General features: G+C 41.2%; 1 protein-coding gene and 2 long non-coding RNA genes across 3 annotated transcripts; all 3 read left to right on the plus strand.

Moving 5' to 3' along the window:
- Positions 1–1,198: 1,198 nt before the first annotated feature.
- LOC137058825 (uncharacterized) lies at positions 1,199–1,843 on the plus strand. The gene is made up of 3 exons (XR_010900861.1): positions 1,199–1,216; positions 1,386–1,475; positions 1,548–1,843. It is a non-coding gene; the product is annotated as an uncharacterized lncRNA (long non-coding RNA).
- Positions 1,844–5,135: 3,292 nt separating this feature from the next.
- On the plus strand, positions 5,136–9,174 carry LOC137058276 (uncharacterized). Its single transcript, XM_067431513.1, has 9 exons — positions 5,136–5,243; positions 5,970–6,107; positions 6,228–6,524; positions 6,612–6,665; positions 6,741–6,779; positions 6,885–6,926; positions 8,770–8,811; positions 8,919–8,972; positions 9,056–9,174. Exons 1-9 carry the CDS (start codon positions 5,189–5,191, stop codon positions 9,172–9,174), a joined length of 840 nt encoding a protein of 279 aa, XP_067287614.1. The 5' UTR covers positions 5,136–5,188.
- Positions 9,175–10,285: 1,111 nt separating this feature from the next.
- LOC137058414 (uncharacterized) lies at positions 10,286–10,679 on the plus strand. Its single transcript, XR_010900682.1, has 2 exons — positions 10,286–10,368; positions 10,460–10,679. It is a non-coding gene; the product is annotated as an uncharacterized lncRNA (long non-coding RNA).
- Positions 10,680–22,231: the final 11,552 nt, after the last annotated feature.

Below are 22,231 nucleotides of genomic sequence, written 5' to 3' on the forward strand. Positions count from 1 at the left end.
TGTGGATAAGGGGACATGATGATATAAAAAAGAGAAGGGAGAGAAAATGTATATTATTACTTTTATCATTAACCTCACACTGAGCTAGAAATATAAACACTGCTATAAACATCATGTTTTGCAGAAGAGCGGCCAGTCATTACAGTAACCTATGACTCTCAAACTGGTGATTTTAGAGTTTACTGTAAAATACCAGGATCAGGAAACGCTTCTGCTTGTTTTATTTACATTGGAGATGAAAATCGGCAGATTCTAAAATCTCAAAAGCCGTCTGGAACAACAGAGTGCATTTCTACACTCCACAAAAAAATATTTATACAAACATCTAAAGTCAGTGAAGAGTAAAGTGATGAGCTGCAGATATTCTCCAGAGTCTGCATCATCCACACTTTCACCATACAGTGACAAATTCAACCTGACAGGTATGTTCATAATTAATCTTCACATTCACAATTAATGTAAATATTTTTATTTAAATGCTTATTAATGCATGTTTTTGTCTCTATAGCTTTTCTTTCTGTGCAAGTTCAGTCACCACGCACAACAAAAGCATCAATATTATGTAAGATCTTCTGATATATATATGTAATTATTATTTTTGTGATGATTATTTTGACAATTAACCTCTTTTCTGCAGATTCAACACCAACTTTCTCTACAAGAGCAACAACAGGTAAGTTGACTAAATTATGATTTCTTCTTTAACAACAACTTTGAATTGTAATATCTTTATATTTCAGAAACTCTTCCAACAGAATCCACTACTTGGTGTGTGACCACAATAAACCCTACTGGTGGTGTTAGTATGTATTTGTCTCTCAATTTGTGTTTTCATGTTATAATGGTGGAGTGATTACAGGACATTGACAGATAGAGGAAAGGATCTAAATGCAAAGAAAAGTTAAATGAACAAACAAAATAATAACAAAGATATTAGGAGTCAAAGAAAAACAGAGAATGCCGGAGCATGAGCTATATCAACATGCTGCATGCACAAACAACTGTCGTTGCAACAACTGATAAAGAACAGGAGAAATACACACTATAGAATCAGGACAGGAAATGACATTCCATATGCATGTTAGTTCACAGTGCATTAACTAAGATAAACAAAGATAAATAACTGATTTATAAGTTGCAGTTCATTATTAGTTCATGTTAACTAATGTAGTTAACTAATGTTAGCTAATTCTAAAGTCTTACCACAAACCTTAAAGTAGGCTAAACCTAGAAATTGACCATGTCATGTGGAATATTGAAATTCTGATACATTTATTTCCCATCACATCTTTTAACTGATTTAGTGCATTTAACCATATTAATTCCCTTATTACAATAAAAACATATATTTTTTTAAATTAAGTCTTATTTTTGTCTTTTGACAGTCTCATGGCTTACAGTAGTGCTGGTTTTCTCTGGTATTGGTTTATTTCTGTCTGGACTCGTGGGATTCTTCTGTCTCTGCCACTCTGACAGTAAGTTTACATAAGCATAACCTGAGCTCTATGATGTAGAAACATATGATAATAAAGTGTGTGTCTGTGCAGATTCTGATGGCGTTCTCACAGAGGTGATCTACAGCTCCTGTCCGGTGGAAACAACATCTCTGCTAACTTCCTCTGTCTGCTCCTCAAAACACAGATGAACCGATTCATTGCTTCACTTTTTGCACATTTAAAGAGATAGAAAGAATAATAGTATATAGTACAGTATACTGTAGCTACTGAATTTATAGGCCAAGGCAGAATCTGTGAAGGTTTTCGATAGTTCACATTCTAATTTTTGGAGAAAACTAGTTTTATATTGGTAAACTGTATTGCATATAACTGAATACACCATTAAATTGGCCAAAATATTAAATAAATATGCAATTGCCTGAAATGACCAGCCCCACTCATTTTGTTGATATTATTTTTTCAAATTATACTATCAAAGACCAATGGCTGTAGCCTGACAATCCAGACCCACATCAAGATGTTTGGTCTGGAAACTCACCATAGACAGGGCTCAATCCGAGGGGCGGGATAAACGGTTGTCTTTCAAACTCCCTCTGTACGCGATAGGATAGCGCTACACCAACCAGAACAACGAAGGTGAAACAGAGCTTGTTGATGATTAAACTTTCACCGTATCCGGTCGGCAAAACTCCGAACACATCTTCCCTTTTTAAGAATGACTTCAGTGCCGTTCTTTGTTCTTTTCTCAGAGAAAAGCTTAACTCCAAGTCTTCCAGAGTCGCGGTCAAAGCCGATTCGAAAGACCGCCGTTTGCCAGTTTCTGCATTTACTAGAAGCACGCAAACGCAACTCGGCCGTCATTATGTTAAGCCCAACGACTCTATACACGATGTGATTGGCCTGACCAGAGTTTAGTTTTTACAGCTCAGGGGTCTCATTTATAAAGCATGCATACGCACAAAACGGGGCTGGAAACGTACGTACGCCAGTGCACGCAAAGTTTGTGATCTATAAAAAAAACTTGACAGGAGAGTGTGTGCACCTTTAAGCAATCTTTGAGCCGTGCGTACGCACATTTTGGAGACAAAGGCAACTGGCGACACAGTGTTATTTGTGTCCAACAGTGTTATCCAACAGTGTTATTTGTGCTGATTGTTTTAGGCTATATGCATCTAGTAAAATCCAAACGTAACTCAAAATGTATTAAAATAATATATCGCTGCCTCACAGTCACATCGTCCACAACGGGAGCGCAGGAGATGGCGCGACTACATGTGATACAGAATAGCATGAAATACCCTTTTATTAGAGAACTGCACAACACAGTGTAAAAACGAAATATTTTCCTAAATGTAGCCTACATATATCATAAAAAGTCAAAGTCTGCAAATACAGTCGAAGCACAATCGGCACTCATCATCAGTCCTAGCTATTAACTATTACGCCGTTCATTACAAAACCGTCATGAAGAAGCATGTGTTCACTATAACATTTTCATCTTCAATTTCCCCCCACAAATGAATTCTGTGATTTTGTCGAGGTGTTAACGATCAGTCTATTTGTTAAAAACATAAGTCCTCCGGTGACCCGGGTATGTAATGCTTCATGATGTTAACAAATTGACCAGAAGCCTTATCAAATGACAAATCGTTTGTCAAATCGTTTCAACTTAGATGGTGGGGAAGGTGACGTTAGCTACAAGGCTCGATTGAGCGATCTGTAAGCAAACAGTAGTATTAAACTTCTGAGTTATGTGTTGATGATGAAATTTAGGGTAATTTAGATTTCAATCCTTCAAAAAAGGGATCGACATACGTATCTACTATTGTATTTTATGACAACACTGGCAGGGAATAATATTAACCTTTGTCACTTGACAAACTATTATGTGAGCTACTTGGAGTTTCCAATTGTTACTTTAGCATCTTGCGTTAGAGCTAGACAACACAGGGGATATTATCGTTAATGTTATCTTACTAAGAAACTTTCAGTTTAATCAGAAATGGGTTTGACAGTCAAGAAGTGGATAAAATCACTTACTGTTTGCAGGAATATGGTTGGAATCGGCCCTTTCTTCAGTTTTTGACGCTGAGCGAATCCTGCTAAAAACTCTCCGTGGTGAAATGGGCAAACTAACAACTTTGACTTAAATTGTTGCGGTATCCGATTGTAAATAAACATCAACCGTGACTGTTGACATTTTTTATCTGTGGGAAGGCTTTGAAAAATCCCTCACGTCCCCTGCACAGCCTGGAACATGACATTTAGTTCCATGATCTGCCGTTTTCACTATCCCTCACGTGACGCTTGTTTATCTACTGAACTCACGACTGCGCACTACGCATTTCTGCCTGAAAATGAACATGGGCTGACATGCAAATGTTGGGGGCGTACATATTAATGATCCCAGCGATTGCATCACAGGTGGCGTTATGTTGAAAATAGCCTGCTTTTCTGTGGTTTTTCACATACAAGATTTACATACGAAGGAGGATGCAATGGTGTTTGAGACTCACTGTATGTGATGTCCATGTACTAAACTCTTTTTATTTAAGTATGGCAAGGGTAATTAAATTTTTCATTCTCTTTTCATTCCCCTTTAATCCAAGCCCAGGCTAGTTTAGCCACTTTTGAGCTGAGTCCATAAATAATGCAGCAGTCCGTCAAATAATGTGCTACACACGGTCCCGATGGCTTAATTAAGGCCTTCTGATTTGAATCGATGCGTTTGTGTAAGCAAAATATCAATATTTAAAACTTCATAAAGTAAACTCTTGAAGTCTTCCATTGTAACTCATGGCGGTGTTTTACAGCCACAAGATGGTGCCAGACAGTCAACGACATTGATAAGTATGTAGTACCGGCATAGGTAGACTAAAAAAAACAGTACTTAAATTTGCTTACATTTTTTTGTACTTAAATATTGGTAGATTTATATGAGACTCTTACTCTTTATATACTGTATTTTTATATGGCAGAAATAGTATGAGTATGCTAGTATGCCATTTTGAATTCAACCTCTGGTAAATGGTTACAGTAACAAGGAAGGCAGACAAAACTGTGAAACCAAGATCAGGTTTCAGTTTATTAAACACAAGTGCGCTTCTAGAATGGTCAAAAATTCCCCAAAAACCCACTCCTAAACCTTATGAACAACAAAGTGTGGGCCAACTTCATATTAAACCGTACGGATTAAGAATGCGATGTCATTTAAGTTTATGTGGATGCAAATATGTCCATTACAATCTAAATCAATTAAAAGCATTAGAGGTAAAGAAAAAGCATTGTTTTGACTGGCCTCTTTTACTTCCAATTGTACTATTGTTCTAACTTTTATTAAGTTTTACCAAGTTTTTGAATGACAGATAAGTATCAGATATCTGCTATTCGTAGCTCCATCTCTGCTCAACTCTACATTTGTCTTCTGCAGTCACACTGCTGTCCTGTGGTTTGAAAAACCTCAGCGCTTTAGATAAACACAAACTATTGTGAGAAAATATAATGAGACTTTAAGATGCATCATATTCTGACTTTCCCTTTAGCAACAGAGTTTGTGTGTGTTCTCATGTATTTGGTTTGATTGAAGTAGCTGATCATTATACTACCTGTGTCAAATATTTAATATTACAGAGACATATCGTGTCATTAGGTTTACATAGTTTTTCTTACTTCCTTCTTCCTCATTTGCATTTGATGTCTTTGTGTCTGTTCACCTTTCATGTGGCGCTGTCATGGTTCTGCTCGTTCTCTTTATTTTTACACTCTTTCTGGAGGTTCACCCTCAAAGTAAGTGAGTTTCATTTTTTTTAATCTAGTTGTATCTCATGTCAGGTGTCTGATTTAGTATAGTTTGCACATTTTTGCCTTTACTGTAATATTTTCTCCATTATCTATAAGAACTGCTGATTTTAGGAATGACCTAGACTTATTTAATAGTAAAATAAACATTTACAGACAAAATATAGAGCTCTAAATATCAAGCAATGTGTGGATAAGGGGACGTGATGTTATTAAAAAAAATCATGGGAGGGAAAATGTATGTTATGTTAAGTTATGTTTAGTGCTTCTGCAGTTTGTTATTTATATTATTGTGAATTGTATATCCATGTGTATTAGTGTAAGTATAAATACTGTTATGTCTAACTGTGCATGTTCCTCAGTTGTTTTTAGTTCTTTTTTTTAAGTGCTTATGTAGTGAGCAAAAGCAAAGTGCTAATATAAATAAGTTATTGCTTATATCATCATCACAAGCTACTGAGTGTTTTTCAATAAATACATCTTGATTTATTTGTATTTTTAGTATCTGAATTAAGTTTTGAATTAAGATTTATTTATATTTAGTTTTGCCAAAGCCCCCATTGGCACGTGGTTTAGAACCAATATATTGTGCCATTTAATTTTGGCCAATAAATAGCTTGTTTTCTAGCAAAAGAGGTGCTGGAATCCTTGTGTTAAGCGGCCATGATGTATGCTTGTTGTATTATCTAATGGTTTGCTGTATTTCTTCTACAGGACTCTCTGATCAGGTTTGGCTGACAGCGTCTCCGGCGTCAGTGCAGAAGGACACAAGCACAGCACAGCTGAGATATGACCGACCGACAGACACACACAGGGCTGATCGATCTCACGATATCACAGTTTTACTTCAGAGTAAGATGTTTAATTCGGTGCAGCAACTGTGTTTAGCATCCCCAATGTTGCTCTCTTCTGAGCATTGTCATAATCCTTTGGTTCCTCCACTAATGTGCTCTGGAATATGTTGTTTTGCAGAAGAGCGGCCAGTCATTACAGTAACCTATGACTCTCAAACTGGTGATTTTAAAGTTTACTGTAAAATACCAGGATCAGGAAACGCTTCTGCTTGTTTTATTTACATTGGAGATGAAAATCGGCTGATTCTAAAATCTCAAAAACCATCTGGAACAACACAGTGCATTTCTTCACTCCACGAAACGTATTTATTTAATAAACTAAAGTCAGTGAAGAGTAAAGTGATGAGCTGCAGATATTCTCCAGAGTCTGCATCATCCACACTTTCACCATATAGTGACAAATTCAACCTGACAGGTATGTTCATAATTAATCTTCACATTCACAATTAATTTAAATATTTTTTATTTAAATGCTTCTTAATGCATGTTTTTGTCTCTATAGCTTTTCTTTCTGTGCAAGTTCAGTCACCACACTCAACAAAAGCATCAATATTATGTAAGATCTTCTGAAATATATACGTAATTATTATTTTTGTGATGATTATTTTGACAATTAACCTGTTTTCTGCAGATTCAACACCAACATTTTTTACCAGTGAAACAATACAAAGTAAGTAGATTAAATTTCATTAAAAAATATAAATTGTGATGATTTCTTCTTTAACAACAACTTTGAATATTAAGTTCTTAATATTTCAAACAACTCTTCCTACAGAATCCACTACTTGGCATGAGACCCCAATAAACTCTACTGCTGGTGAGCTCATTATTGTTAATAAAGTGTATGTAAAATATCTAGTTTTGCAATTACACTTTTAAAACACATTTAAAGGGATTTAACAAAACCGTACTGAAGGTAAAATACAGTTTTTCAGGACACACTGATATGATGATTTGTCCTTGCACAACCTCTGTGTTCATGAGGATCTGAAACACTTTGCCATAAAAATTGAGGAACAGTGTGTAGAATCTACTAGATTCAACCACAAACCTGATTATAAAGACCCCGCAATATAGCATTACATAAATATTATTATAATTTTATTACTTTTCAACTACGTTATTATTATTATTTTTTATCTAAAAAGCGACATCTACATAATTTGCTCAAATGTCACTAAGACTCATTACAACCAAGCGGCAACCTCCCGCGATCTCTCTTGAAGCCAATACGGAAGTAATGTAAACTGTAATTCCTAAACTGGCCACTAGAGGCAGGCTCCAGAAGGAGCAGAATCTCATTGAGCCCCATGTTAAAATTCTCAACTTTAAAGCAGAAAAAAACATGTTTACAGCCTGGTACAAATTGTGGTTTTGGCTTATAAGGCTAATTTTGATCTTCATGACAACTCTGAGGGGGGTGAATTTTTTTATAACTCATTCGTTTCCGTTATATAAAGCCTTAAGGTTCTGCATAATTAAGGGCGTGGATAGCCATTTATCCGCCGTCTATAGTTATTGCGTCACCTCAGCTCCGCGCACATCCCGCCTTTTTGCCCATTTTCTGTTATCTGGGAGCAAGCCTGCAGTCTCCCTCTCATTTACTGAAGCTTTCGCGCCTCGATCGCCCCCCGGTGACCGGTCCCAGTATAGCCGCCCCTCTGTGATTTCTAATGGACGCGAGGCAAACTAAATAATAAAATTACACTTCAAAAAAATTTCCCCAAAGTTAGTTTATGTCACTGAAGGCAGTTATCATCACGATGATTTCATTTCAGGCGTTCGTTTTAAAAATAAGTTTAGTTTGAGTTAGTTATTTGATGCTATAAAAACGGGGGGTGTGACGTCATGATTGACAGCTGAGACTGACGGCTTCTCTGAGTGAAGTTGTCACTGAGGCACTAACGGACTTTTTTCGAAATTTTTGGGAGCAGATTAGAGCTTTAGCTTTAATTTCTACATTTCCATAACTGTTTATTTCACACCAACATTATTAATTGTTCTGCATCGGCGAGAGAGTGGGTGGGCTTTTGATATCGCAGCTGTACTTCCTGCTCTACTTCCTGCGCTCTACTGCGCAACTCCGGTCCCGAAATCGCTACTGCGCAGACTCGGTCCCAAGATGTCCGCTCCGTGCAAGGCCGCCTGAAAGCTTCAAATCTGCCAAGCGGAAACGGATGATGTCGAGTCGTCCATATTTTTTTACGGTCTATGATTACAACTTTAAAGTGCTTACTCTTCTGTTATTTAGGAACTTAACGCTGCATTCTGTAAGTTTTGCCTCTTTGTCGCCATCTCTGTTTGAAACCTGCAATTGCAGTTATTGCGGAATTATTTTCTTGTGCATATATAACAACCACTGATATACAGAACCTTTTAGGGGTTTGCATCATGGGATCATTTTATGGTTTTAGTTTTGATTCATATTTTTATTTTTATAAAACAAATATTAATTAAGCAGCTTGTAAACCCTTAATCAACTCAATTTAAATGCAGAAATATGTCAAATTATTTGTAAACACATAACAACTTGGAGATGTTTAAATTAAATCTAAAATATGAAATCTGTCAAAAATAGAAATAGTAGCATATAGTAATAGTAGTAAATAAGCTATGGAAATAAGAAACATTATTTGATGGACTGAATTGCTATGTTTTAGAAAATACTCATCCTCTAAATGTCACAAGGAACACGACAGCGGGTGAGTTAAACTTCTGAGTTACTGTACTACAGTAAAAGTTGTTGGAGCAGATGATTTAATGAGTCAGAGTGTTTATAAATGTCTATTCCTACTTTTCAACCATTTAGCTGTCAAAGCTTCAACTCCTGGTAAAACTTATGGCCATAGGACACCACAAACAAGTATGTATTAACAATCGATTAATTTCTGAAAACTAAAAACTTTGCACATGATGATTAATTGTTCTGATTTCTTGGTCACAAAGAAACATTGCTCATCATGGCACTGGGGGCCACCAGCGGGGGGATTTTCCTGACCGGACTCATGGGCATCTGTCTCTTCTGCATCAGTAAGTTACCCACACACAGTTTTAAAACCTGTTAACTGTCACTCCTTATTGAGCATATATGTGAAAAAAAACATTATTGAGCACAGGACTGGTGTGAAAATGCACTAAACTTAAAATGTCTGTATCATGAACGCTTTAATACAGACCTAATGTCTAATGGTCTCTTTTTAAAGAAAAAACGGACTATTGCAAAAGTGCAATAAAAAAAGAAGTTTCCATTTAATGTGAAGCAAATGTAGAATATTAACTACGTTTTATTTTATACCACACATGTTTTAAAAAATAATAATTTGGACTATAATGACAATAAAATCAAAGCCATATGTCTAAAGTTGTGCTCCAGATTTGAAGTTATCTCAAAAATGTGTTGACTCAGTTTCCTGTGGGATGTTGTTCAGCCGCTAAACCAAAATCAGCCACCAGATGACAATCACGCTTCATATTTTTAAAAATACATTCTCCTGCCACAAATTAATACACTTTTAAATATCACTCCTCTCACATAAAAAAACCTTGAGTCTCAGACCTTTCCACAATGTGTTTCGTTAAGATTAGAAAAGAATTTGATTATAATATAGTTCAGTGAATTTGGAACATGACACCGCACACTAGAGGGAGAAGCCCTGACCCTTTCATTTAGTTACACCAATGTCCAACTTCAAAACAGTTTTCACAGGATGAATTTGTACATTTTAGGTTTTCGAATGACAGCTTATTTATAATCATTACTAAAATATGTAATAGGCAAATAAAAAAACAAGTGCACCAAGTGCAGTTAACAGGTTTTAATAATCAGTTCTGATCATTATGATTAGTAAATGATCAGTAATCAACACATTAATGCACTGGTCTGGTGTATTTTTACTAGGACAGAAACCAAGAGAGAAGAGGTAAGACTTTTCTAGTGTACTTTAGGTGCTTATATGTTCAGAACGACGAAATAATGTGTTCTTTTATTGTGTTTAGTCCTATGAAAACCTCTGTAGCAGCGGTTTCCCAGAGCCCAGGTAATTCAACTTATCCCACACAAAGGATCATGTGCTGAATACTATAAGCATATTTTTGTGCAAAGTATGTTTTATAATGTTCATACAGAAGAATCTTTTTTCATGTACCAGTTGTTGTTTACAATGCTTTGGTTTAAATGTCAGAATGGTTCAAATTAAGAGATTATATTTCTAGCAGATGATGACAATAAAGAAAATGAGAGACATTCTGAAGAAAATGAGGTGAGTACTAGAGCACTAGTACTTTTTCTTCTAATTTTTAACATACTTTTTTCATTTCATACATTTATAATTAACTTTCTTTGTTCTATAGGAAAAACTGTACCACGTGTACTGCACTATTCCTGATGTTTCCAAAGACACACATGAGTTATACAGTCTCGCACAGACGCCAAATCATTCTCTGCTAATTTAATTTATCTGTCATTACACACACACACACACACACACACACACACACACACACACACACACACACACACACACACACACACACACACACACACACACACACACACACACAAACACACACAGATATGAAGTGACATATCAGTAGGATTTCAGAACAATAAACATTCAGATTTAAGTTTCCCAAAGAAAGTTTTTGTTTGTTTTATTCCTCATATCTTTTTAGATAACTGCTATCAATCTCAGACAGGATTGGTAAGTAGATTTACAGATTTACAGCATAGAAGAACCAGTCAGATAAAGTTTTTTTGTCAAACTAATGAATATTAAAAGAGCAGAAAGTTGCATTTCTGCCAGGCCTAACCAAATCTGAATGTTTATTGTGTTGAAATCTTACTGATCTGTCACTTGCATAATAATTTGGAGCACAGATAAAAGTTATTGTGCCAATAAGGGCTGAAAACAACATTTAGTTGAACAGCAGATCTTTTTCTGCAGACTGTGATATAGCTGTTGCGTGTCACAGTGCATGTGTGGTCTTGTTTGGTGATCTGCATTAATTGACTGCACAATATATTAAAAGATTTCCTGTGGTCTAAGCCTCTCGCTGTGTGAGACTCGTTCTGTCTCTTTTCTTACACCCGTAATGGAACTGTTCTTCTTCATCGCTTTTCAGCTCCTTGTGGAGGTTCAGTCTTACATTAGGCCTAAGTGATCAGAAAACTGTGTATGTTCACATATGTAGTGAAGAAGAGTTTCATTTCATCCAGTTAAAGGGTTACTTCAGCGATTCGCATATGGCTTTGTATCAGTAGAAACCCTAGAGTATATTCGAATGATCGGGCTCCCCCCTCTCATATCCCCCTGAGATGAGAGATTTAAAATTACTCCGGTGACGCAAATATCGTCGATTTGCGTCATAGGTAAAATGTTTGGCCAGATGCTAAAGACTACAGCCAGCAGAGGGAGCTATTTCCGTATGTTTTCAACTCGCACATGGGTTATGGGGTCGTTTTTTACAGTCTATGGGTCGCACTCACAGCTCAGCTCGGCTCAGGCATTCATGGAAACGGTGCAGCCGGCAGAGCAAAGTGAGTATTTTATCTTCTCAAATTAATTCCTATGAAAGTTTATCTTCCAAAGGCATGAACTAAAAACACGCTAGACTGAACACACGCTGAGAACTACTGCCACGTGGACGCGTTTACCTCAGCTCTCATCAGGAGAGCTCATTCAGCTCATCATGATGCGTGTAATCTGACTCCTGCTGCGTTTGTGCTGACACTCCCTCAACGGCTAAATCACAATATATTGAAAAGAAACGTTCAGTTTTTAATTGTAGTGTCTGTTCTCTAACTGAACTGATTTTATGAAGATGAACGCGGTGGTGGTAAAGTAAAAGTGATTCAGTAGCGGTGGCCTCACAGGGCAGTGAAGCATTCTGGGAATTGTAGTCTTTCATCCCCATGAGACAAAAATACATTTTCGGTCTTTTCTCAGTCTAGAAGGCACCAAATTCAAAAATAATTTCACATTTCTAATACATTAATGACCCAGTTTAAATACAGATTCATATTCCCAGCGCTGAAGTACCCCTTTAACAACACAACACATAATACACTGCATTTGACTGAGACACTAAGAAGAAAGAGGTGAGACTTTTAGTTTACTTCATATGTGTGAGTGCTGTTTAAAGCTACACTGTGTGATATTTTCCCCCATCTAGCGGTGTAAAGTTATATGACCATCCAGTGAATATTAGTTTCTGTTCCTCTCAATTCTGATTTCGTTTTAACTCCTACGGTGGCTGATTTAGTCCAAGATTAACATGGCAATCCCCCTCTTCACATTCGACACGGTGCCATCGAGTGTTAAATCGCGAAAGGCGAAGCTTGAATTTACGGGTATGTCCCTCTTTGGCTAAAGTACTTTCAAGATGGAGAGGCAACATGGCGGCATTCGAACCCCTCACCCGTATGTATTTTCAATGGCATATTATAAACTTACCAGAATACTTTATTACTTGAAAGAAGTAAATTTAATGAGCACATATATTTTTGAAAGAACTACGTGTTTTTAGCTAGGAATAAACTAAAAAAGTTACACAGTTCAGCTTTAAATGCTTTAATCGTTTGAAACAGGACATATCATTTATATTTTATTATGTTTAGTCTTATGATAGCTTCTGTAGGAGACGTTTCCCAGAACCCAGGTCAGTCACTCATACTCCAATGATGTGCTGCATCTTTTTGATACATTTAGTGCAAGATATTATAATGTTTTATAATATTCATACGGAAGTTAAAAAGGGTTGGTTGTTGTCTTGTTAATGCAAGTGTCACAAAAACGTCAGGCTCCATCCATTCTCAATTATCATTTATCATTTAAAACAAGGTACAAAGTCTGTTAATGAGTATGCTCTCCAGTTTCGCACCGTGGCCGCTTCTAGTGGGTGGAACGAACGATCTCTACTGACCACATACCGTCAAAGGTTGGATCCTCGTGTGTGGTTGCATCTCGCTGCATACGGCGACACCATCGGCCTTGAGCGTTTCATCCAACTCTCCATCCGCTTCGCCACTCGTATGCAGTCGTGTATGCAAGAACACCCGGGCCAGCCGCTATTCTTTCTATATTCTTTATAGAAGAGTGAAGTTTTATATTTTAGGCTCCTCAACTTAACCGTTGTAGATAGCAATAACTTTGTTTGACCAATTTGTTCGCTTTTTTATTGTATAGCTTCTTATACCTTTTACTTATACTCTTTTCACTGATCACACATAAACTGACATTTAACAAAAAGAGACTGGGCTGTGTTTTATTTCATATTTCATTTTATTACAGTGAAAAGCATATATAGCCTATGCACACTTGTCTGAACCACATATTATGATTATTATTATTATTTAATGTAAAAGAAAAGAGGCAGGGTTTTTTATATTTTGTTTTGTTATATACATGCAATGAAGATAATGCATTGCCTGCACTACATTTGTGTGGCTATGTTTCACTGTTTTTTTTTTTGTTGTTGTTGTTTTTTTATGAAAATGAAAATAGGAAGAATGGTGTTTTATCATATATTTAGTTTTAGTTTAGCCTAAAATTTACAAGGACCCTGCTGTTCAATTAGCAGATCAGCCTACTTGACTTGTGTCCTTCCATCATCTGGAGTTCGTTCTCCAGTCGAACATGGCAGGTCTGAATTACAGGAATGCACTTGGTATTGGTATCACTGTTATGTTATACCGTTATACCAGCTGCTATGCAATCCCTGTATGTGTTTTTGAACCTTCCCTTAATAAACTTTGTTTGAGATACTCCTCTGCCTCTTCTTGTCTTCCTGCCTGAGCCAAACCATAACAGATGACCGGACAAAGAACGAACGAGATGGCAGAGGGATTCCTTCTCTCCCTCCGGCAGGCAGGGTGGACGTCCGCTGGAGTGGTATGTGGAGAAATTTCTGGAGTATTCCGACCTTGTGAGCTGGAAAGATCCAATGGTCAATGCTTGTTTTTGGGATGGACTGGATGATGACTTGTTTTTTCAATTGTTGTCTTCAATGCTTTGCGATAAGTCTGTAACAGACTTTATTACTTATGTCCTCCTTCTAAATGGTTCCGATTTCTGTGTTGATGCTGTCGATGAAGGCAGCACAAGTCTTAATTATCCAGTCCATCCCCACTAACCAGAGGACTTTCCAGCTCACCCTATTACAGAGCCCTCCACATGCCATTCCACTGTGACCACCCTTGCCAAGAGGGTCTCTCCCACTGAATAGCCAGCGAGGGACAGCTGGTTTATCGATTTTGTACCCGCTCCATGGATTCCACTCCAGACTCTCCTGTGCCTGCTCTGTGTTTCTGTGATCCCGCCCATGGCCCCTGATCCACCCAAGGCTCCTGACCCGCCCAGGGCTCCTGATCTGCCCAAGGATCCTGATCTGCCCAGGGCTCCTGACCCGCCCAAGGCTCCTGATCCACCCAAGGCTCCTGATCTGTCCAGGGCTCCTGATCCACCCAAGGCTCCTGACCCGCCCAGGGCTCCTGATCCACCCAAGGCTCCTGATCTGTTCAGGGCTCCTGATCCACCCAAGGCTCCTGATCTGTCCAGGGCTCCTGATCCACCCAAGGCTCCTGATCTGCCCAGGGCTCCTGACCCGCCCAAGGCTCCTGATCCACCCAAGGCTCCTGATCTGTCCAGGGCTCCTGATCCACCCAAGGCTCCTGATCTGTCCAGGGCTCCTGATCCACCCAAGGCTCCTGATCTGTCCAGGGCTCCTGATCTGCCCAAGACTTCTGATCTGCCGAGGGTTCCTGACCCGCCCAAGGCTCCTGACCCGCCCAAGGCTCCTGACCCACCCAAGACTTGATCCGCCCAGGGCTCCTGATCCGCCCAAGGCTCCTGACCCGCCTAAGGCTCGTGATCCGCCCAAGGCTCCTGACCCGCCCAAGGCTCCTGACCTGCCCAGAGCTCCTGACCCGCCCAAGGCTCCTGATTCGCCCAGGGCTCCTGATCCACCCAAGGCTCCTGATCCGCCCAAGGCTCCTGAGCCGCCCAAGGCTCCTGAGCCGCCCAAGGCTCCTGATCCGCCCAGGGCTCCTGATCCACCCCAGGCTTCTGATCCACCCAAGGCAACTGATCCACCCAAGGCTCCTGATCCACCAAGGGCTCCTGATCCACCCAGGGCTCCTGATCCACCCAGGGCACCTGATCCACCCAGGGCTCCTGATCTGTCCAGGGCCCCTGATCTGCCCAAGACTCCTGAACCATTCAATCGCCCCTCTCCACGCAATTACGGTTGCATTCATTGCTATATTAACATGTAGGCTTCCATTCTGTTTTCTTAAATTATCACTGGGCCGTAGAAAAATGAAAATGTTTATCTAAAGTAAAAGTAATGTGAATATCGCCACTGGCCGAACTGTCCCCGTCTTCCTCTCTCCTCGCATCAGGAGCTACATCACTCACACAGTCACAAACTCACAAACACATGCTGCACGCAGTGCATGCACGGGGCACTTAACAGATCAAAACTTCACACGGGCAAACACAACTTGGGTAATGCACGAAAGCACATTCCTATAGTCTATTAAAGTAGTGTAGTTACCGATATTTTTTGTGTAATGCTTTACTTTACTTCGTTACTCAAAAAAGTAATATAGTTACTGTAATTCTTTACTTTGTAACTCGTTACCCCCAATACTGATCCCCTGTGTCCTTCGTTTATTCAATCATGTGTGTTGTTCATTCAATCCTTGTCTGGTCACCGTGATGTATGCATTCTGAAACTCTCTTCAGTAAATGTCGTTTGAGCAACATATTTTTCCTGCCTGAGCCAAACTGTGACAGTTCGAGTGTTTCTTCTTTGTGTGTAATTTTAATCCAAAAATGTTACATACTGTGCCTTAAAAGGGATAAAGGCATAAGCGATAAATTGTGCCTTTAAAGGGACCTTAAAATGGCAATTAAGTTATCATTTACTCACCCTGGTGTTGTGGTTGTGTGTCGTGTCATTTGGGATCATTCTGTGATATTTTTATCTTTTTATAATAAAAAAATTGTCCTTTTGTGATCTGAAAAAGAAAGAAGGGAATACAGCATTAGAAGAACACCAGTATGAGCAAATGATCACTTCATTTTTATTATTTTCGAGTGAACTACCTTTATACTTATAGTCATTCAGAAGGACCTTATCAAGATGCAAAGTGCATGTCAGATATTGTTTGTCTATTAATAAGATGGATGAACATTTTAACTTCTGTTTCCTACTGATCATCACTGCTGTAATTTACAATAAGGACAATAAATGCAGATTTGTGCACAATATGTTTCTATGCAGGGTTTTACTTTATGCAGAATAATAATAAGAGGATTTATTAGTCAGAGAATGGATAGCTTTAGATAACTCTACTTAAACCTTTAACTCTGTTTATGGTACAATTGTCAGTAGATTCATTGAACATTATGAAACTTAAAACTATAATATTAACATCTTATGCATGCATGATACACATTACATTGCACATGGTTAGTGTAGTCTGTACACTTACATCTAAACGGTTCTCTACATTAAATGATTTCCTGTGGTTTAACGTGTCACTTCCTAATTCACCTATATCGTGTAAGACTCTTGTCACACACACCGTAATGGAGTTGTTCATCTTCATTGTGTTTCAGCTTCTTCTGGAGGTTCAGTCTTACAGTAAGTGATCTCTGCTGTTTAATGACTTTTTAAAATATGTCCACATTTATAGTGAACAAAGTTTTATTGGCTAAAACATTTCAGCATGTTTGATATGTGTGAAGTTTTAATATGAACATACAAACACGTGTACTTCAACCAACCTGATATATTTGTTTTATAAAGTATTTATTTAATTGGTTTTTAAAGGACATAAGACAAAACAGTTAGATGATATAATCATTACAAAAACACATAAAATAGAGAGTAGGCAGTACGAGAGAGAGAGAGAGAGAGAGAGAGAGAGAGAGAGAGAGAGAGAGAGAGAGAGAGAGAGAGAGAGAGAGAGAGAGAGAGAGAGAGAGAGAGAGAGAGAGAGAGAGAGAGAGAGAGAGAGAGAGAGAGAGAGAGAGAGAAGTCACTTTCATTGTTATTTGAAATAAGTTTATGAAGTTTGGAATTTATAATGTTTTTGCTTTATAGTAGTACTGTATACATCAGTAATAATCAGCAGCTTTTAACCAAAAATATGGTATTAATTTATGACTATTATTGTACATTGTCACTATTATTAAACATTGTCGATAAGATGTAATGTGATTGATCTGTTTTGGTTGTTTCAGAAGCTCCTGCTGTAAGAGTGTCTCCAGATGGTCTAAGTGAGTCCAGCTCAGTGAAGATGATCTGTGAGACGCCAGCAGATGTTACAGTGAAACTGTGTCATTTCTACATCAACAGTGAACAGAAGAAAATAAAGGTCAGTCAGTCATGTGAGCTCGATCTCACTGGTGCTGAAGTGCTCGGATGGGCAGCTGTAAAATCACCTGCATCTGTCGACATTAACTGCTTCTATGAGGAGGACTATAATAAACCATCATCTCATTCTCCTGCTGCCACAGTGACGGTTCTAGGTGAGAGATTTCACTGCTGTTATATTTTGTAAAATATTATTGATTTTTATTTTATTTTATTAAATATAGATTTTTTTTATTCAAACAGGTTCACTTCAGAAACCCTTCATCAGTGTTAGTGATTATGAACTCCTGATCACCATATCATGTGAAATACCACTTTCAGTAAGAGCTGATTTCATCTGTAGTCTCTACACTGAGGATGGTCTTCTGCACAGACGTGTCTCTCAGAGGACACGGTCTGGAGAACATTACTGTGTGTTTTATTTAAGTCACAGTGAACTCTTCACACAGTCAGTGAACAGCAGACAGCTGAGCTGTGATTATTCACTCAACACTGAACGAAAGATCAGATCACCACTCAGTGACACACGCACCATCAGAGGTGAGGACTTTTCATACATTAAATGAGCAATATTTATTTTATAATAGTAAATAAAATAATTTAATATTATTAATATTTAAAATTATTTAACATTATTACTGTATTAAAACATGTGGTTAACTGACAGTGGCTATATATATATATATATATATATATATATATATATATATATATATATATATATATATATATATATATATATATTCAAATTGCAATATTCAGGCCTGCAAAAAGTCTTGCAAATTAGTAAACTTTTTTGTATTGAATATACGTTCTAAAAAATATTGAATCAGCTGGATATTCCTCTGTGCAAGAGCTTGTGTAGAGTAAAATGTACCTGCTAGGTCAAATGTTTAAAGTAATTTATATATCTGCCTAAATATTTCTTTAATTATTCAATAATCTAAAAATCATGAGTGACTGGGACGATCGTGGAATTCATTAGTGTGAATCCTGAATATAATGAGACTGTGTGGACCAATGAGGTTTCTCTACCCAGCTTTAAAAACAGAATCCAAGCAATCGAAATGTCCTCAGGCCACAGATCACTACTCAGTCTTTTACTTCTTTTTTCTTTTTCTTCATTAGCTCTTCCTCAGGCCAAGTTAACAGCGTCTGCTTCAGTTATTCTGGAAACAGACACAGTTGAGCTGAGCTGTGAGAATACTGAACATCTGAAGATGGAGATGTGTTTCTTTAACATATATGGAAGAGAAAATAACTCAGAACAGAGCTCATCATGTCAGATCTCACTCACTGGATCTCAGATCAGTATTTGGTCAGGAGGTCAGAGTTCATCTGTGAGAATAACCTGCTTCTACACTGTGAAGAAGACACAAGTTCAAACACCATCTCCTCATTCTGATCCAGTGACAAGAACAGTAAAAAGTTATTGTATATATATATATATATATATATATATATATATATATATATATATATATATATATATATATATATATATATATATATATTGTGGCAGGGTGAAGGATCACGCAACAATGAAATTGGTGCAAAGCCCCCAGAGGGTGGATTTATTTGTATGAACTGTGACAAACGTGGTGAGTTTAGGTGCAGGTGCGCTGTGGATGTCCTTCTTCCGGGTGCCCTGGTGCTAGCGGTGACGTGGGTGCGGCGAGGTGGCCGGAGCGTCACAGGCTGCAGTCTGGGTGAGAGAGAGAGACAATGATTAGCGTAGTGCTGCATGGAGATCGTGCTCAAACTGGTGTCCCAGAGTGAAGGCTTTTATTCCCCCCCCCCCCCCCCCCCAAGCGTCGCGCTGGTCCTATATTAGTGGCATATACTGGGGAACATAGGGGTGGGCGGGGAGTGCGCCCTGACAGACCTGCGTAAGCTGACCACAGCCTGGAGAGTCCTTCGGCGTTGGAGTTGGCCGTCCCGGCCCGATGCTCCACTGTGAAGTGGAAGTCCTGGAGCGCTAGGAACCACCGCGTCACTCTGGCGTTGGTGTCCTTAGCGCGGGCCATCCACTGAAGGGGGGCGTGATCCGTCATCAGAGTGAAGCGGCGTCCCAGCAGGTAGTAGCGGAGCTCCAGGACTGCCCACTTAATGGCCAGGGCTTCCTTCTCCACCGCCGCATACCTGGTTTCGGCTGGGGTCAGCTTACGGCTGATGTAGGTGACGGGGTGCTCCTCACCCTCCTGGACTTGGGAGAGGACCGCTCCGAGGCCCGTGTCGGAGGCGTCCGTCTGCAGCAGGAAGGGGCAGTTGAAGTCGGGCGCTCTCAAGACCGGTTCCGTGGTCAGCGAGGTCTTGATGTCCCGGAAGGTCTTCTCCAGCGCATCATCCCACTTCACCTTCTCCGGCTGCCCCTTCCTGGTCAGGTCTGTCAGGGGAGATGCTAAGGAGGAGAAGTTAGGGATAAAACAGCGATAGTAGCCCGCCAACCCCAAAAAGGCTCGTACCTGGGTCTTGGTCTCCGGGCGGGGCGCTGTCAGGATGGCGTCGACCTTTCTCTGTTGCGGCTGGATCAGTCCTCTACCCACCCGGAAACCCAGGTACTGAGCCTCGGCGAAGGCCAGATGACATTTCCGGGGGTTGGCGGTCAGCCCAGCCCGCCGGAGTTCCAGGAGCACCCTCCGGAGCCGCTCCAGGTGATCCTGCCAGGTCTCGGAGTGGATGACCACGTCGTCGAGGTATGCTGCGGCGTATGTTTGGTGAGGACGTAGGAGGATGTCCATCATCCTCTGAAACGTCGCCGGTGCCCCGTGGAGGCCGAAGGGGAGGGTCCGGTATTGCCAGTGCCCACTTGGAGTGGAGAACGCCGTCTTCTCCTTAGCGGAGTTCGTGAGGGGGACTTGCCAGTATCCTTTAGTGAGGTCGAGTGTCGTGATGTACCGGGCCCTCCCCAGACGTTCCAGTAGCTCGTCGACACGGGGCATCGGGTAGCCATCGAACTCCGAGACCTCGTTGAGCCGGCGGAAGTCGTTACAGAACCGGAGGGTGCCATCCGGCTTCGGTACCATGACGATTGGGCTGGACCAGGCGCTGCGGGATGGTTCGATTACCCCTAACTTGAGCATCTCACAAATTTCATCCTCGATGGCCTGTCTCCGAGCCTCTGGGACCCGATAGGGCCGCTGCCTCACGATGACCCCTGGTGGCGTTCGGATGTCGTGCTGGATGACGTTGGTCTGCCCGGGACGGGTGGAGAACACATCAGAGAACTGACGGACCAGATGGTTCAACTCCGTCTTCTGGGCGGCCGCCAGGTGGTCCCCGACGTCTACAACCAGGGGATCGACGGAAGCCAACGCGGCGAGCTGTTCTCGGGTCCCCACCCACCTCTTCAGCAGGTTAACGTGATATAGCTGCTCTTCTCGCCGGCGACCCGGCTGGCGCAGCCGATAGTTGACGGGCCCCACTCGTTCCACGACGGTGAACGGACCTTGCCAGGTCGCGAGGAACTTGCACGTGGAGGTGGGGACCAGCACCAGGACTCGATCCCCTGGTTGAAACTCTCGTGGCTGGGCCGCCCGGTCGTACCGTTGTTGTTGGGACTGCTGCGCCTTGGTGAGGTGTTCCCGGACTAATGGCATGACCTTCTCGATCTGCTCACGCATCTCTCTCACGTGTTCAATGGCGGAGCGGAGAGGTGCCGGCTGCTGCTGTTCCCAGGCCTCACGGGCCACGTCCAGAAGACCCCTCGGCTGACGGCCAAAGAGCAACTCGAATGGGGTGAATCCCGTGGACGCTTAAGGCACTTCCCTGATGCCAAACAGGACGTATGGGAGCATCAGGTCCCAGTCTCTCTTGTCTTCCGCTGCCACACGCCGGAGCATCTGCTTCAAGGTTTGATTAAACCGCTCGACGAGGCCGTCTGTCTGTGGGTGGTACACCGTGGTGCGGAGTTGCTTTACCTGCAGCAACCGGCAGAGGTCCGCCATCAGCCGGGACATGAAGGGGGTCCCTTGGTCCGTCAGTATCTCCGCTGGGATGCCGACTCGGGTGCAGAGGAGGAACAGCTCTTGGGCGATGCTTTTGGCCGTGGCCTTCCTCAGGGGAACTGCCTCTGGATACCGGGTGGCGTAGTCGACGATCACCAGGATGTGCTCGTGTCCCCTGGCAGACTTAGGCAACGGCCCCACCAGGTCCATTCCGATTCGCTCGAAAGGTACCCCGATGATGGGAAGCGGAATGAGCGGGCTGGGGGGAGGAGCTCGTGGTGCGGTCCGTTGGCAGGTCGGACAGGCCTGACAGAAACGCTTCACTTCCCCATCCAAGCCTGGCCAGTGGAACCGGTCCCGGATCCTCTGGATGGTGTTGGCGACTCCCAGGTGGCCGGCCGTGGGATGGCCGTGGGCGAGTTCCATGATCATTTCTGTCTTGGTCCTCGGCACCACGAGGAGCTCTTTGACCTCCCCCCTCCGCTGGGCGACACAGTACAACAGGCCGTTCCGAACAATGAAATGCGGGAGAGGATGGGGTGCTGGATGATGGTCCTGGCCGTCGACTGCCCGGACCTGAGTCCAGCAGTTCTTGAGGCGGTCATCTTCCAGCTGGGCCTTCGCGAAGGAGCCCCCTCCCTGGACCTGTTGGAACACATCAAAGAAGACATTAGGAGTTTGGGAGGGGGACTCACCATCTCTCCCGCTGTCCGATGCCAACAGAGCGGCCTGGGTCGTCCTCCTTCTCCGACCGCGCCGCTCTCGGGGGCGGCTCCCGGCCTGGCTGGCTGGG

The sequence above is a fragment of the Pseudorasbora parva genome, chromosome 22 (genome assembly GCF_024679245.1).
Source record: "Pseudorasbora parva isolate DD20220531a chromosome 22, ASM2467924v1, whole genome shotgun sequence".
Classification (NCBI taxonomy): domain Eukaryota; kingdom Metazoa; phylum Chordata; class Actinopteri; order Cypriniformes; family Gobionidae; genus Pseudorasbora; species Pseudorasbora parva.